At 42.1% G+C, this 18,421-nt stretch overlaps 1 protein-coding gene across 1 annotated transcript; it reads right to left on the bottom strand.

The window, feature by feature from the left end:
* Positions 1 to 12,584: 12,584 nt before the first annotated feature.
* On the bottom strand, positions 12,585 to 15,978 carry LOC103629756 (uncharacterized). Its single transcript, XM_020551832.1, has 8 exons — positions 15,871 to 15,978; positions 15,594 to 15,784; positions 15,134 to 15,488; positions 14,683 to 14,936; positions 14,390 to 14,602; positions 13,931 to 14,023; positions 13,240 to 13,344; positions 12,585 to 13,157 (listed from the first exon to the last, which is right to left on the bottom strand). Exons 1-8 carry the CDS (start codon positions 15,914 to 15,916, stop codon positions 12,798 to 12,800), a joined length of 1,617 nt encoding a protein of 538 aa, XP_020407421.1. The 5' UTR covers positions 15,917 to 15,978; the 3' UTR covers positions 12,585 to 12,797.
* Positions 15,979 to 18,421: the final 2,443 nt, after the last annotated feature.

Here is an 18,421-nt window from a genome sequence, read left to right as displayed (position 1 = left end):
TACCTTCAGCATGCTCGAAGGTGAAAGTGAGAGTACAATCCCGATCCAGTGTGAACAGTACAGGGGTACTGTTCATCTATTTATAGGAAAGGGACGCAACCCAAGCAAAAGTACATTTATGACCCTGATATGTATACATTATCCTAATACAAACATCAGGGATTAAAGGGTCTTTTACTCATTGTCTCAACATCGCGCTTGACCTTCGTAACCGTTTTCGATCGAAGCTATGAACCTTCGGCATTTTACACATATTTAATTTGTTGCAGCTTCGGCACTCAGCCCTTTTGGTTGTAGGTGATTCTTCTTCCTGAGTACCTTCGGCAGAGAAGGAGGCCCCTAACACTATGCACAACGAGGTGTCTCACGACGGCGTTCCAGCCGATTCCGGGGAAATCCAAAGTTTTCGGGCTATGGTCGATGATCTGGAGTGAGTGGTTCTGCGCTGGGTTTGTAACAAGAGGGTGGAGTAGAGAGAGTCATCAATTTATAGGGATCGACCACCGGTGCCACGAATTTGGGCAAGGTAGAGCGCAAGGCAGTGAGTGGATGAGTCACCGGAGCTCATTCACTGTGGTTCTCTAGTAACCCGATGACCAAGGTGTATACTTCATCAGCTGCCACGACTACTGTGAGGTAATGAATGGACTACCGCGTGGCACAACTAGGAGGACCGATGGATCAACGATGGTGATCCCACAACCAAGACACCGAGCAAGTGGTGCTACCAGCAAGCTTGCGCCAGGGCCTAAGTTCACCCCCTCGGCGATCTTTTCACCCTCCCCATCGATATTTTTACTTGCCAGTGTGCACACATCTAAACCATCGAGAAGATCACAACGCACGATCGTCGGTGGCGAGGTTCTCTGGGTCCCTGATCTTTTCAGTGACTCTACCATGCCACACCCAATTCAGGGCGCCTGACAGAGCGACTTTGGGGCCCTTTTACTTCGATTTTTCTGGAGTGAACTACCAACCTGACTACATCAAAGTTGTTCTCCAATATACCAACTTCAACTTTGTCATAAGGATCCAGGTCATTCGCTCAATGAATCAAGCACAAAATGGCTCTAAAGCTAGACTCATGCCACTATCAGTCTAGGTTCAGAACTTCCCCTCAATTGATAGCCCAACTTCCAGAGCATTTTACTCAAAATATCATATAGTTCTTGGGCTAAGTCACCTAATTAATTTTGGACTACTATCGTAGTTCTACAACTTTGCCATAATGACTTATAGCAAAACTCTAATGGATCTAAAGCTACAGGAATACAAACTTTGCTTAATACCACTGTTTTGCAGCACTTGCACTCTTGAACCCCTGCGAGCCTTTTGCACTTTACTGCAATATACTCCACAAAACTTGAAATTCTCCAAATATAAAGTTTTTTAGTTTTTGTTACGCTACCACTTTGATATACACACTTTTGGCAAAAAGTGTTAGAATTGAATATCACTCTATAGGGCACTAATTAGGGTTTTCGGCTCCAAATTAGGATTTTAAGTGTCCTATGGTACAACAAGTGCTCAACTTCTTCAAGTCCTTATTCCTTGAACATGCCTACCAAACTTAGTAAGACCAATTCTTAGTGTCCACAACATAAGGTCACATGCTTCTAGTCCTTGGAGAAATTTACTCCCACCTAGAGTTAAGGATTCCCTTACTAGACCATATACTCAAGCAAGCATCACATTACATGTTTTGTTTTGAAATTTTAGGCTAGTGGATGCATTCTAGGTGTACAATACACAACGTAATGCCAGTGCACATGATGTTATGCCAAAGTTTTAGTTCTCGTAACACCAAAGGTGTTACATCCTCTCCCTCATAAAAGAATCTCGTCCTGAATTTAAAGCTCTAGGGTAAGTGATGGAAAAGGAAATGTGTCACAACTTTATTTCCTATTTTCTCTTACAAGATAGAGGGTGGGTATGTGGGTCTTACTTATCTTTACAATAAAGTATACAAAACTTCAAGGGTTACATGAAGCTAAAAACTCAGGGAAATGCTTTTCTAAGAAACTTTTAGACTCCCAAGTAGCCTCTTCTTCTGTATGTTGGTTCCACTGTATCTTATAGAACTTGATTGCCCTTTTTCGAGTAAGTCGATCCTTTTGATCCAAAACTCGAATGGGATATTACAAATAAGTTAGGTCTGGTTCCAAATTAACTTCTGATATATCCATGGTTTGATCGGGTACTCGGAGACACTTCTTCAGTTGTGATATGTAGAACACATTGTGTACAATAGATAACGACTCTGGCAGTTGAAGTTTGTATGCAACATGCACACATCGTTCAAGAATAAGGAACAAACCAATGTATCATAGTGCTATACTTTCCTTTAACCCCAAAACGGTTAACTCCCTTCATTGGTGATACTTTCAAGTATATGTAATCCCCGACTCAAAAGGTTAATGGTCGGTGCCGCTTATGTGCATAATTCTTCTGGTGTGCTTGAGCTTCTCTCAACTTGTGTCGTATGTGTTGAACCTTTTCTTCCGTTTCCTTGACCAAGTCAGGTCTAAAAAACCATCATTCTCTTGGTTCTGACCAGTTCAAAAGTGTTCTACATCGTCGACCATATAGGGCTTCAAATGGGGCCATTTTAATGCTCTCTTGATAACTGTTATTAAAGGAGAATTCTGCCATAGGCAGATAGTCATCCCACTTCTATGGAAATTCCATAACACAAGCTTGTAACATATCTTCCAGTATTTGATTTACTCTTTCTGTTTGTCCGCTTGTCTGGGGATGATAGGCTGAACTATGGAGCAACTTAGTACCCAAAGACTGGTGTAATTCTTCCCAAAATTTGGATACAAATTGTGGTCCTTGGTCTGACATTATTGTCCTTAGCACTCCATGCAAACTCAAAATACGAGCAACATATAATTGAGCATAGGTAAGGACTGGGTAATAAGTTTTGACTAAAAGAAAATGAGTTGTCTTTGTAAGCCGATCCACAATAACCCATATAGAATCATATCCTTTAGATGTCTTAGGTAATCCAACAATAAAATCCATACTTATGCCATCCCATTTCCAAGTTGGGATAGGCAACGATTGTTGAGGTCCAGCAGTCTTCATGTGCACTGCCTTTACCCGTTGACAAGTGTCGCACTTTGCCACATAGCAAGCAATTTCTATCTTCATTTTAGTCCACCAGTATTGTTGTTTCAATTCTTGGTACATCTTGGTACTTCCGGGATGGATAGAATACCAAGTAAGATGAGCTTCATCCAAGATCTGTTGGGAGAGCTCAGCATCCTTAGGCACCACTATACGATCCTTGAACCATAGCGCTCCTTGGTTATCCTTCCTAAACAAGTGGCTTTATCGGCTTCCATTTTCTCTTGAATATGCTTCATACCCTTATCGACCCTTTGAGCATCCATAACCCTCTGTTGAAGAACAGACTCAAGCTTTAGCTGCATCAAAGTTCCTTGTTGTACTATACCCAAATTTAGTCTTTCCATTTCCTGGCATAGAGTAGTGTCATGTAACCGCACCTTAAGGCAGTGGCAAGACGCCTTGCAACTTAAAGCATCAGCCACTACATTAGCCTTTCCATTATGATAATGAATTTCTATATCATAATCCTTAATTAGCTCGAGCCAGCTTCTTTGTCTCATATTCAACTCTAATTGGGTAAAAATGTACTTCAGACTCTTATGATCCGTATATATATGACATACATTTCCTAGCAGATAATGACGCCAAATTTTAAGGGCATGAACTACTGCTGTGAATTCTAAGTCATGTGTCGGGTAATGCTCCTCATGCCAACGTAACTGTCTTGAAGCATACGCTATAACTCGGCCTCCTTGCATCAAAACACATCCAAGGCCAATGCCTGACGCATCACAGTATACGTCAAACAGCTTCTCAATGTCTGGTTGAGCCAACACTGGTTCAGTAGTTAATATTTTCTTCAGCTGCTCGAAAGCCTCAGCACACTTTGAAGACCAATTAAACTTAGCATCATTCTTTAGCAATTCTGTAATCGGCTTTACTATCTTGGAGAAATCCAGAATAAATCTACGGTAATAGCCAGCTAGTCCAAGAAAGCTCCTAACTTGATGGACTGTAGTAGGAGATTTCCATTCCAAAATATCCTTGACCTTGTTGGGGTCAACTGCAATTCCTTTAGCGGATAAAATATGACCCAATAATTGGATTTCCTCCAACCAAAACACGCATTTGCTAAACTTAGCATAAAGTTGATGTTCCCTTAAGCGTGTTAAGGCAATCCACATATGCTCTGCATGCTCCTCTCTACACTTAGAGTAGATCAGAATATCGTCAATAAAAACCACTATGAACTTGTCCAGTTCTGGCATAAACACCGAATTCATCAAATATGTCAAATGGGTTGGAGCATTAGTTAACCCAAAGGACATGACCAGATACTTGAATAGCCCGTATCGAGTAGTAAAGGCAGTCTTAGGTATATCCTTCAGAAGAATCCTTATTTGATGATAGCCCAACCTAAGGTCAACCTTAGAAAATACCCGGGCTCCAGTAAGATGATCGAATAAAAGATCGATCCGGGGAAGTGGGTACTTATTCTTGATGGTAACTTCATTAAGGGGCCAATAGTCGACACACATCCGTAGAGGTTGGTCTTTCTTCTTTACGAAAATGGCTGGACAACCCCATAGCAAGGAACTTGGCCTAATAAACCCCTTCTCCAATAGGTCTTGCAGTTGTGTCTTTAATTCAGCCAATTCATTAGGAGGCATGCAGTACGACCTTCTTGAGATAGGAGCTGTACTAGGCTTTAGTTTGATCACGAACTCCACATCCCTCTCAGGAGGTAATCCAGGCAAATCCTCAAGGAATACGTCCAGAAATTCACATACTACTAGGATATCTTGTACTTCTTGCATTATAGCTTCAAAATCTCTTCTAGTTGCCTTGACTGGAGCAGGTATAGGAATCAGCAATCTAGCTTCTCCTGGGCTGCGGTTCAGTTGAACGGTTCGTTGACTAGTGTTGATGACTGCTTCATTTTGGGACAACCAGTTCATACCCAAAATTACATCTATATATTGCCTCTTTATAACTACCATATCGGTGGGAAACTTATGTCCAACCATTTCTACCACTATTTGAGATACTATTTCTTTGGTATATCGTTGACCCTTGGGTGACTGAATCACTATACCCTTCTTTGATTCCTCAGTCAGGATACTATGCTTCTCAATAAAAGCCTTGCTTATGAAAGTGTGTGATGCACCTAAATCAAAAAGAATAACTGAGGGATGATTGGCGACAGAAAACATACCCATTAGCATGGGTTCTCCTTCTGGTGTAGTGGCTACTTCGGTATAATAAACATGTCCAGTCCTCTTTTAACCTTTGCCTGGATGATTGCTCGACACATTACCTTTACCCTAAGAAGTATTCCTAGAATTCTTTTGGAAGTTTGGCTTGTTCTGCTTAGGATAAGGGCAATCCTTGATGAAATGGCCAGGCTTTCCACAGTTGAAATAGGTATTAGACGGGCCAGGTAAAGCTGGAAAACGAGTGCCAGAGGCACCCGACTCAGTGGTTTGGGTAGGGGCAGCAGTTGGACGAATGAAAACTGACTTCTTAAAAAGAAAGGAGGGTGGGTGAGGAAAAGAATGATTTGGATTGAACGAACGAATCACTAACCTTGATCGCTTCTCAGATCCATAAGAGGATCCCTCACCTCCTTCATGTCCAAACCTCTTTGTCTTCCCTTGTCCTGAATTCTTTGCCTCCATAGATATTGTCGTGCTTACAGACCTATTGAAAGTAAGTTCCAAACAGGTAGACATCTTCTGTTGTAGCCTATCGCTCAAACCCCGCATGAAGCAGTTTTTCTTCTTTAAGTCCGTGTTGACTTGTTCTATGGCATATTGAGATAGGTGGTTGAACTTAGCAAGGTATTGCATTATAGAGTCACCGCCTTGCTTTAGACGAACAAATTCTTCCAGCTTCATTTGAAGAATGTCATCTGGAATGTAATGCTCCCTGAATGCTTGCTTAAACTCTGCCCATGTAATGAGATGACCTTCAGGCTGAATGGCTATGAAGTTTGCCCACCATGTACTAGCGGGGCCTCGTGGTTGTTGAGCAGCAAACAGGGGCTTCTAAGTCTCTATGCATCGAATTAGTCCAAATTTTTGTTCCATCACGCGGGTCCATTAATCCGCCTCTAGAGGTTCTTCAGCTTTAATGAAGATAGGGGGACGAGTTTCTGAGAATTCCATGTAAGTAGTGTCTCTCGGAGCTTGATTTTGGCATCGGCCTCCTTGCTGGTGAATCTGGTTTCCCGCCATTTCCTGGAGAAACTGGGTATTGTCAGCAGTAGTGTTCAATAGTGCAGCAATATCCTCCGCCAAAGTTGGAGGTATAGGTGGTGGGATCGGGGTCTCGTCCCCACTACCCCGAGAAGTCCCTGCCCCATCATGACCACAGGTCCTTGTTGGCATCTGAAGAAGAAAACATGCTTTATTATTATACAATACAGTTACACACCCTTTGTTACATTATTGCAAGCTGTTACTTATTACACATACTCAGTCCATACAAATCCACTTTCCTTATTAAGTCTAGGAAAAAAACAACCTACTACTATACTACTCTAGTCCTCCACGTCCTTGGTCGCTCCAGATCCACTACTAGCTTTGGGAAGGCAGTCATCTGCGATGTTCATAGAAGGAGGGGTTCCAAAGGTGTCCTCCTTCACCTGCTCCCGCGACGCCAGCACCCATCTCTGCAACTTCAGGTGGTACGTTTGAGTGTAACTGATCATACAACACATGCACCTCCTCGTGCAGGATATTGTTATATGCTTGCAGGTTTTCCAAGGCCAGGCTCGGATTTTCCACCCAGGATTGGACAGTCGCCTCACAATCCCAGGCTATGGATCACAAATTCACAGCCCAGTCAATAGCCTGATCACGCTCTACAATCTCCTGCTGCAGACGTTCTACTTCTCCTAACAACTCAGCGATGTGGCGACTAGCACGCACTCGCTCCCTACCGCCATGGCACAACTTCACAGTTAGACGCTCAACCCTAGCCTCCAAGTCTCATATGGGATCATTTCTCCCACTGCTGCTCCCCTCATGACGAGGAGCCAACTGATGTCGGGGCACACCCTGAGGTCCGGTCGCTTTCTGAAGGATAGTCTTTATGCGTGCCATGTCTCTATAAAAGGGGAGAACACTTAGTATTGTTTGAACATGATGCATGCATGATCCTACGATCATGGAATCAACTACTTATTAATTCCCATACTTCCTACATATAACCTAGTAATATGCACTCTTTAACCCGACTTCTACAAAGGAAAGTTGCTATAAGAAAGGATCAAGGTAATAATGAAAGAATATCCAAAGGTAAGTAGTTTGAAAACATTTTGAAGTACTAAGTAATGTCCTAAGAAATGGGCACCGCTCTGATACCACTTGTCACGAAACCTCCCAAGATATTAGGCCCACCTACAGATGTCCTTGTCCCAAGGATCTTAGACAGTCATACAGATGCACCCAATAGCTTGACAAAACCTGATTCTAGTATCTCCTTCACATCTCTTAAGAGTGTTCATCCCATATCACAGACATTACATACCATTGGAGTAAAAGCGGAAAGGATTACAATAACTTAATTTACATTAACAGGTACAATATAGAAAGAGTGATTATTACAATATACGGGTTCGAGTGCTTCTACTTATTACATCACAGGAAGGTAGACACCTTTTAGAAGTTTTACTTAGTTTTCATCCTCCTGCTTCGGGGCAATCTTGGAACAGGATCAGCAAAACTCTGCAGTGTCATCACCTACAACAACATGGGTTCGAAAACCCTGAGTACGGAGTGTACTTTCGCAAGTCTTACTCGACTAAAAGGAAAGACTCTCAAGGATATGTTGGCCTTTAGGAGTCAAGGTAAGGTTTAGCAAGAACCAATGACTCAGTTTTCTCAAAGCTTACTAAAGTTGGTCCTTATGAATTCATTTTACTTGTCAAATTAAGTAATCTCCTGAATCTAGATTTGTTCCCTAATCTAAATTAAACACTTGGCCTACACTAGCCATCTTTTATGACACCCTGAGTTTACTTGTCACTACGGTGTAGGTCAGTGACTAGTTATTCATGTTCGAGAAGTAACGACGATCCGAATCGATTAATACCTAGCTCAGGATCTCCAACCACACGACATATGTAGCACTTAACCCTTGCATATGTCAACTCGCACCCGGGTTTCTCAAGACCAGAATGGGTTCCCGCTACCCGAGAGCACAGTTACTCCACCGTCCGCCCGCTTGCCACATAGGGTACATGCTACTCTCACCATCTCCCACGCCTAGTGCGGGCGAGTTGTTTTAGTATTGGTCCGTCCAAGGGAAAGCTTACCCATGATGAGGCATGTGGCCAGTTAAAAGGTCCTCGATCATCAAGCCTACATCAGCTCGGTCCTTAAATGACTCAGACGAAGACACTACACCGAGACCTCCTTCACGTGCAAGTCACCCACCCGGTCTCATCTTTATCGTTTATAACCCGAAGTTTGGAACATGATAGAGGTACTCTTTTCAGATGTTGAATCCATCACGGCTATGATAAATTCACCATCATAAGTCTTTCCTTTGTAAAAAAATTCCCATCCCAGTGTGAAGCATCACCTTTTTAAAACAAAATATTTTGTTTTCTAAAGCAACACTAAGCATCATTAAACTTGTTTGAATAAATCATGTAACAAGGAATGGTATTCAATTTCTCAAGGAAGTAAATGCATCAATAGTTTATCACATAATTCCTATTACCTAATGAAACATTCATAATTGATAAAGCTTTAAAATACAAGGAAAGGTGAATGCACCGGGGCTTGCCTTGTGTTGTAGGAGTATCTGCTTCCTCGTCGTAGATGTCGAAGTAAAAGTTGTTCTTCACGGGAGGATTCTCAGTATGAGGAACAACTTCTTCTAGTATAGATTTTTCTCCATGTTCTATATGCAACAATACATATATATAAATGATTATGCTATGTCATGGATATGCAAATGTATAACACGAAGATAGTAAGTTGTGTCTTGAATACAACTTTCCTTCACGAAGCCTATTAACCATCAAGACTTCTAGCTAGATAATCTTTTAGGATTAGTTCAACTAATCTTTTTAGACTACCACATTGTAGCAAACTGATGATTTGCATGTTCTACTTGCAAAACTACTCTTAGACTCCCTAGGTATTGAAGGGTTTAATTCTTTGGGCTTATTATTGCTTTTTTAGTCAAACAATATCCAAATAAGTTCAAACTTTACTCAAGGTTCAAAACATTTTAAGTCCATCCAAAAAGTTCTATGATTTTTGGGAGTATTAAACTATTTCTAAAATTCTAAAAGGTCTCCCTTAAGTACCTTTGAATGCTACATAATTTTATGGATTGAAATAAAAACTTGGAATTATTTTTATTAAATACTACCTAATTTTAGGAGTCCAATAAAATTGGATCCATGTATTTATCATTTTTCTACATTTTTTATGGATTTCACAAGATGCCAAAAAAGAAAAAGGAAAATAATGAACAGGGTTGGGCTGAATCCAGTAAGAGCCGACCCATAGACAGAGGAAGCGTGCCCACATCCACGCCAGCGCCCGCACATGCAACTTTGAGCAAAGGCCCCTAGCCATTCGAATATCTAGTGAAGAATCCACAATACTATTCATGGTGTCATTGACAATTTCACTTAAGTCCTTATGTTTCTATTTCTTCACGATTTCAAGTCCCCGACCGCGCGCCGGTTGAACACCTGGTAGGAATCGTGCACACTCATCGTCGGTGACTCTCTGATACACCCAGCCCAAGTGGGGTTGGTCGAGGCCCAACAAATTAGGGTTGCCCAGAGCCCAATAGTTCTTTACGCACACCCAACTCAGGGAAAGGCCCAATCGCCCCAAAAGACTAGTCCAATGGGGGAAGGGTGGCTCTCCCTTTTAAAGTGGCTTCCTCCTCCCAAGTTAAGCAAGGTGGGATAATTCTGAGGCTCACACGGTCGTCGTCCGACTACAATTGGGCCAACTGGGCCAATTGCGTCTTTGCCAACGGGTAATAGTGGAGGATGTCCTCATCATTCCCACCTTCTTAAAATGGGCCCTAGCTCTGATATCAGATGATACACCCAGCCTAGGTGGGGTTGGTCGAGGCCCAACAAATTAGGGTTGCCCAGAGCCCAACAGTTCTTTACGCACACCCAACTCAGGGAAAGGCCCAATCGCCCCAAAAGACTAGTCCAATGGGGGAAGGGTGGCTCTCCCTTTTAAAGTGGCTTCCTCCTCCCAAGTTAAGCAAGGTGGGATAATTCTGAGGCTCACACGGTCGTCGTCCGACTACAATTGGGCCAACTGGGCCAATTGCGTCTTTGCCAACGGGTAATAGTGGAGGATGTCCTCATCACTCTCCCTGGCGGTAATAAGTACACGGGATCCATCCCTGAGGCTACCCGAGCAATTCTCTTAAGTTAAATCGAATGGCCCAACCCTAATGGCTATCTGCCCACGACAGTGGTGGAGCCTGAGCTCCGGTGAACCTATTCCTTTAATTAATCGACTTGGAAGGGATCAGTGGCTCACCAGGATTAAGGTGCGCGCCGGAATCTACAACTCTTGAATTAAGAATTCTCACAACGACAGGGTCTACTCGATATGGATTAGGCGTAAATGAAACCTTTGCAAAAAATCTAAAAATGATATTTAATTAATATCAACTCATTAAATAAAAAGGAGTATGCTTAAGTTAATGAATATGTTTCATTCATATATAATGTGTACACCCTGTGTACGTTCTACCCTATAAGAATTTTACTATAGTAATTCGATAGGAAGGAATTCGTTCAATGGGAGGGGTGTCAACGGCAGCGTTCCCGAGCGACAACACGGCATTCCCAGGACTATACGGTGGTAGCGTTTAGTTGGTCAAGACCATAAGCATCTAGAGGTCAGAGAGGTACTAAAACGGGGACCAGAGGGGCATGAACTAACTTGAGAAGGGTTGGCCACTGCGAGATGTCTCATGGCGGCGTTACGGCCGATTCCGGGGAAATCCAGAGTTCTCGGGCTATGGTTGATGTTTTGGAGTGAGTGGTGGTGCATTTGGTTGGTAACAAGAGGGTGGAGCAGAGAGAGTCGTCAATTTATAGGGATCGACCACCGGTGCCATGAATTTGGGCAAGGTTGAGCGCACGTCGGTGAGTGGATGAGTCATCGGAGCTCATTCACCATGGCGCTTTGGTAACCCAATGACCTAGGGGTATACTTCGTCAGTCGCCACGACTACTGCGAGGTAATGAATGGACTATCGTGTGGCACAACCAGGAGGACCGATGGATCAACGACGGTGATCCCACGACCATGACATGGGGCAAGTGGTGTTACGGGCAAGCTTGCGCCATGGCCCAAGTTCACCTCCTCGGTGTTATTTTCACCCTCCCCGCCGATAGTTTTACTTACCAGCGTGCACACATCTCAACCATCGCGCGGATCATGGTGCACGATCGTCGGCGGTGAGGTTCTATGGATCCCTGATCTTTTTCAGTCACTATACCATGCCACACCCAATTCAGGGCGCCTGACAGAGCAACTTTGGGTCCCTTTTACTACAATTTTTATGCAGTGAACTACCAACCTGACTGCATCAAAGTTGTTCTCCAATATACCAGCTTCAACTTTGTCATAAGGATCCTGGTCATTTGCTCAATGGATCAAGAACAAAATGGTTCTAAATCTAGACTCATGCCACTGTCAGTCTAGGTTCATAACTTCCCCTCGACTGACAGCCCGACTTCCAAGACATTTTACTCCAAATTTCATACAGTTCTTGGGCTAAGTCACTTAATCAATTTTGGACTACTACAGTATCTCTACAACTTTTCCATAATTACATATAGCAAAACTCTCATGGATCTAAAGCTACAGGGATCCAAACTTTGCTCCATACCACTATTTTGCAGCACTTGCACTATTGAACTCATGCGAGCCTTTTGCACTTTCACCACAACCTTCTATGCCTTCTGTGACATTAACATTACGTCACAAACAATAGTATTTTTGTCATACCTTACATGTTGGTGACGTGATTGTGACGAAAATCACATCGTCACAGAAGGTGCGTGTTAAATGGTGTACTATGACGAGTAACAAAAAAACGTCATAATAGTTTATGACGCAAACTACAAACGTCACTAATCTATGACACTCGAATTCGTCACTAATTATGTCTAAATACGTCACAATTCATGTAGTCGTGCCTTGCCACGTGGCTGATTACGTGGCGAGATGACATGGCAGTTGACGTGGCAGGTGATGTGGCGAAAATGTTGTGACGAGTTCATTCGTCACAGATGTTATGACGTGGCATGCCACATGGCAGATGATGTGGCAAAATTATGTGACAAAAATATTTGTCATAAATATCAATGAGGTGGCAATATATGTGTGACGAATTTTTTCATCACAAAGTACGATGACGTTGCAATATATTTATGACGAATTGTTCATCATAAGGCGTGATGAATTCATAGCGTCATGGAATATTATGAAATCACATGCTAATAACCAAAACATTGAATTATTTAGTTCAACATTCACACAATTCATACAAGAGATACTTTTATAACTTCAAATCATATGATTGTAGATCATGTAAATTAAAATACAAAGGAAATCCTATAACTTCAACCCAAAGTATGAAAGTTTAAACATATTCCAAATTTATAAAACCTGAATCCAGAACTAATATAACATGATACTATAGCAGCCTTAAGATGGGGGCGCTTGGCTTCGATTGAAGCTCAACAGTTGATGGAGGAGACTGTTATTTTCTTCCATCGATCTCTTCATATTGTCCATGGTTTCCTTTGAGGCCTGTGCCTGAGCCTTTAAGGTTTCTACTTCTTCCCGAAGTCCATCTTTTTCTAGCCTCTCAGACTCCAATTGATTCTGAAGTTCTTGAACCTTTGCAGAAACAGTTGTTGTGGAGCTTTTCTTGGAGTTATCTTGCAGACCAACATTATGTAGAAATAAACTAGAACCCCCTAGCACTTCAGAAACAACTTCCATAGGAGACTTCTGTTGTTGTCCATCCTCAACTGGTGTTGTCACCATTGCTTCCATGTCAACCTATTATAAATATTATTTGTTAGTATAACATAGTCGTACTTGTAATTTTTCAGAACAAACATAAAAGCAAACGAGTACTCACAATTGCTTTCTTTACATTTTCAGAAAAACCTTTCTTCTTGCTGCAATGCATATCCTTGAAAAGATCTATTGCACTCGGTTCAGCATCCTTATATTTCTCTTGTTTCTAAAGTGAGAAAATGAATCTGGTGAGAATAGAGACCTTGACACATAATGTACAAGTCGGATTTATAAATTTCAATATGACATATATTGAAGATTGAACATTTGTTAAAAGATTTACAATACATTTTAGATATGGACAATACTAAATGGGTTGAATGAAATAATATTTCTAGTAGATATGAGCAGTGCTAATTCATCATCTAGAAAGATAAAAGACAGAGATGGCAGCAGGCTGCTTTCTCTACATCTTGGCATTGGGCTGCTTTCCCAGCAGTAGTAGTTGCAATGCAGCCACAATGAAAAGAGGAAGCAAACTCCAATAAATAAACTAGAAGACATATTTTGTACCGTTATCAAAATGGTCTATAATTTACAACATAGAATTGTGGATATATTGACTGAAAGCTAGTCAAACTTCTCTGAAGGCCTAGGAAACAGCTCTGACATCCAATGATCATTTTCTTACTAATAAATTAGGGGACAACTTTATGAGTAAATAGAGATGTTAAAACTGAATTTACTGGTAGCATTAAACAATCAAAGATTTGTCAACTATGCAGTTCAGTAACCAATGATGATTTTCTTACCAGTAAATAAGCTTTTGCAATATATGATTGGGATCCTGTGCATTGTTGATACTGTACTTTTTCACGATTAAGTTTATTCTTCATACAACTATCCTGTACGTTAAATCAACATGTTAGAAATAATATGTACAATAAGTAGTGTGAAATAGTATAGCAGTTTTCAAAGTCTACATTAGTTAATTATTGCATTGGTTTTCTCTAGGTGCTACTGTATTTGATGTTTTTAGTTATGTTGCAGAATCTAAACTATACATACTATTTATTGGGTGCATTCACCAAGGATGGTGCAAAAGCTAGATCAATGTTCCATTATCTAAAAGGTAGACACTTAATGTGGACATAAATTATTTGGGACGAAATGTGAAAATAGGAAAGGTAAAATTCATAAGGATATCCATGATTTCACTTCAAGTAATAAAGATAGTACAGTGCAAGCCAGTGGAGATTTATTGCAAAAACCTTGTGTTTTGGGGTAGACCACTTCTCCACCAACTTTCTCCAGTCCTCATCAGACATGCTTGAAATAGGCGATGTACTCCTCACTTGATTAGCAGGTATCCCATTGAAATACTTTTGTTTTAGTCTATACCTCATTTGGCGTTGTCCAACCTTTAGCATATCTAGACAAGCATCTTCCACTGCCTTGCTATCATTGTCCATGGTGAATTGAGCCTAGTAAAGAAGAAACAATTTCAACAATAATTGAAAATGTCAATGACCTGTAACTTGACAAATGAGTAAAAGTAACTTACAGTAACTTTTCCAATATAGTTTTTTATTGTAGGTTCATTCCCTTTCCTCTTGTACTCCTTCCAGTGGTGAAATATTGGAATGTGCTGCCGCAATGTGATTCCCCCCTCTGATGCAAACTTAGCAGCTTGAATGGGTGGCTCCGGCCTCTTGCTCCCTTCAGTAATTTGGATTGGAATCTTCATTCCTAGTCCTCTGCTTAACGATTCAAGTTGTTTGCCCATACTTTTTCTCCTTGGTATGATATCTATTGTTCCTGGTCAGGACACAAAAAGTTGTTGATATGTGTGATGCTGCATATAACTAAGAATTAGTTGCCATAAATCATACTAAAACATATGAGTAATTTTGTTCAAATTTAAGTTATACTAGTTACCTAAACTAATGCTGGAAAACATAAAAGTTATTTGCTCAAGATAGTTCAATGTCTAAATATTTAAAATGTTTAGTTACCTTCAACTGCATTGTGGTTATCACTCTCCTCCTGTATCAGAGAATTAGGCTCTATAGCATTATCTATGTTATGTGTTGGGTTATTGTCTATGGTGGTATTTGCACTAGGTTGTGTAGGAACAACAAGAGTTTCGATCGAATCATGGTTTGTAGTAGGACATGAACTGAGTTGTTTATGAACAGACAGGTTGTGGCTATTTTCTTGGTTTATTTCAGCAATTCTTTGCCTGGTGACTCTAATTGTTCGCTCCTGCACAGGTGCCACAATTCTTTTATTTCCTCTTGTTACTTTTGTTGAGATCTGATCACCATCATTGGATAAGTTGGCACGACCATTGTTACGACATTGGGATTCCTGAATATGTAGAATACAATAAGGATATGCATATCAAATTCATTGCGAACCCAAAACTAAAGATAGATAATTGAGAAACTAAGAATTAATAAGTACTGTAGTGACCTCTTCATTAGAATTGTCAGTGTTTTCACCATCATATAAACTCTCTGATTGCTGAGGACAGTCGTCTTTGTTGTTTGCAGATGTAGCAGTCACCAGTGATTTCAGCTGTCCAAGGCCTAGCCGTTGAAACAATTGATTGTTCTTCATCATATTCATAGCCCTTATTTTCTCGTAATCAGTTGGCATAGGTTCTGTTAATGTAACACAAAGTAAAATAAAGGAATACAATACTGAAACAAAATAAATTAAGAAGGTATTGCCATAAAGAGTAAATTACCTTCGGGTTTCCGTGAGGTCCATGCGGACCTCTTCCCTGGAGCCATCTTAGTCTTCTGGTGGAGTCGCCGTGGGCAGGTCACCGGATCAACAACCACCAGATGCAGGGGTGGACCTAGATATTATATAAAAAACTGTCTAAAGAAGGTATACTAGAGCAATATATATGCAGCCAGGCACACATACACTATTCAGGTAATAACCCCATCATGAACAGAAATGGTGATGTTGAATAGCTAAAATAACAGCAAAGCGTTGATGTTCAACCATTTCAGCTTGATCATGTTATGGATGGCAAGGTAAAATAGATAGCACAAATGTATCCATGCATAGGAAAAAGAACCATACAAAAAATAAGCCATGTTACAATCTAGCGGACCTAGGAATTTTGAAAGTAATCTCAAACGCCTACAGGAGCATCTGGTATAAGGATCAATAATTAGAGGCATGCATGTATAATGTGAAGGTTTCTGTTCTACACTTGAACCAAACAATATATGAGTACTGTTACAAAACAATAAATGAGTATTGTTACCAAACTTCAAAGTATTCAAATATTCAATTCAACAAAACAGCAAAGGTCTCTTAAGTCTTAACAAAACAGCAAAGGTATCTTAACAAAACAGCTGCTTGCAAGGATAACAAAACAGCAAAGGTCTTGGTCTCTTGGACATGATGACATGAGCTTGGACTATTGGGCAGCAAAGAACAAAAACAGCTAGGATAATTTAGTCTTCGTCTCTTTGGACAGCATCACAGCAAGGATTTTCTTTGGACAGCAACACATGATTTTATTTGGACAACAACAGCACCACATTTCTTGGTCTTGGACAGCAACACATACCCGGATCGCAGCGGCGGAGATGGAGTCACGCAGGGTCGCAGGTAGGGCGCAGGCGGGGCGCAGGCGGCACCGGCTGACCGGCTGACCGGCACCACGGCAGCCGGACCTGGATCTCTGGACGGCAGGGACGCGGGACGCCGGACGCAGGGCGCTCGGTTTCTGCGGTTTGGCCTTTCTGGCGGCCGGCGGGTGGGGTGGCGTGGATCGCTGGACGGCAGGGACGCGGGACGCCGGACCTGGATCGCTGGAAGGCAGGGACGCCGGCGGGTGCGGTTTGCCCTTTCTGGCGGCGCTCTTCTGGCGGTCGGGTGGGGTGGGGTACTGGGGTGGCTGCTGCTTGTGGCTGGGAGAAAAGATCGGAGGCACGATCTTGGTTTGGTGGGCTGGGAGGAGGGGAAATCGTGAGGAGGTGCGGGTGGTTGTTGAGAGAAAGTGCAGTAATTACGGAAGAATGTAGAAGGGAAGCCGTCACAAGGAAATATTTTAAAAATATTAATACATGCGCATGTGCAAAAATAAAATATGCAAGAGATCCTCTGGAACACTTTTGATTATGTAGAAAGAAGAGCATTTGCTTGTCGTCCATAAAAAAATGTCCTCTATTGCATAGAATAAAAAATATTTCGTTTTTGTTCTTGAATAAAGACAAGTTTGCTGGTTTCCGAGGTAAACTAAAAAATTTTCATCTCGACAAAAAGATGTTGTAAACCCGTTCGTATTTCATATTAGATGTTATAAGCAGCGCCTCATTAAAAAAATAGGTAATAATTTTCTAAGGTTCTAAACAGATTTATAATAATATTAATTAAAATGATGTGTTTATGAAGGGCAGTTTAGTCTGAGAAATGATTGGGCGAAGAATTGGCCCTGTCGGCGGCCGTAAGTGTGCCCATGAGCCCGTCGACTACGACGCCCTGCACGGCTCCGACCACAATTGACCACGACAACCTCGATGTGGGCGGGCTGCTTTGCTAGACACGTCTACACGTTGGCCTCCGACGACCTGTCATGGTAATCGGAGAGAACAATAATACACGGGTCCAGAAATTAGCTAAGACCCGAGCCGAAGCGACCATAAAATTCTAATAGTAGCATATAAAAAATTATTACTGGTTTCGGTTTCCACTATTGGTTGAGAATTGAGGTTTGATCTTAGCTGCACATTAGGCACGACGGGTGTACGTGAGAGCTGGAGAAAAAATGATTGCAATGTTCTATGTCTCTTCTTCATTTTGATTGTTACTGCCTTACACTCTGAGGTGAACCCGAGATCACAATCACACACACGGAACTAAAAATTGGACTCGTCGGTTGTTCATTGCAGACAAACAACGGAAAACACGGTTAGCACAAGGCACGTGTAGTCCGGGTCTGGAGCGAGCGAATTAATCAAGAAAGCGAAGCCGAGCGAGGAGCTATATACCTACAGTATGCAGGCTGCAGGGACTGGGCTGGGGCGCGGCGGAGAGGCGCGAGGCGCCCAATCGCTAGGCGCGCGCGGCGAGCTAGCGGGCGCAGGCTCGACGCTCCGCGGACGCGGACTGGGCTACCGGCAGGGGCGCTGCCGCGCTGGCCACTGGGCGAGCGCTCGGCGGACCCTGGACGCCTGGACGAGATAGGCGGACAGCGGACGAGAGTAAGGGACGGTCGGACGGCGCGTGGCGCGGTGGCGGACTAGGGCGCGGCGCGCGGCGGACGGGGATGGGGC

The sequence above is a fragment of the Zea mays genome, chromosome 4 (genome assembly GCF_902167145.1).
Source record: "Zea mays cultivar B73 chromosome 4, Zm-B73-REFERENCE-NAM-5.0, whole genome shotgun sequence".
Lineage (NCBI taxonomy): Eukaryota > Viridiplantae > Streptophyta > Magnoliopsida > Poales > Poaceae > Zea > Zea mays.
The sequence above is the reverse complement of the archived record's forward strand: the minus strand, read 5'-3'. Positions and strand labels throughout refer to the sequence as shown.

What these genes read in the sequence shown, in the direction of transcription:
- LOC103629756 (XM_020551832.1), bottom strand. Translation starts at nt 15,916, where the DNA reads ATGGCTCCAGGGAAGAGGTCCGCATGGACCTCACGGAAACCCGAAG. An exon ending in TAACCACAATGCAGTTGAAG is followed by an intron (nt 14,937 to 15,133) that starts GTAACTAAACAT and finishes TGTCCTGACCAG; the next exon opens with GAACAATAGATATCATACCA. An exon ending in TTGCAAAAGCTTATTTACTG is followed by an intron (nt 13,345 to 13,930) that starts GTAAGAAAATCA and finishes TTCTCACTTTAG; the next exon opens with AAACAAGAGAAATATAAGGA.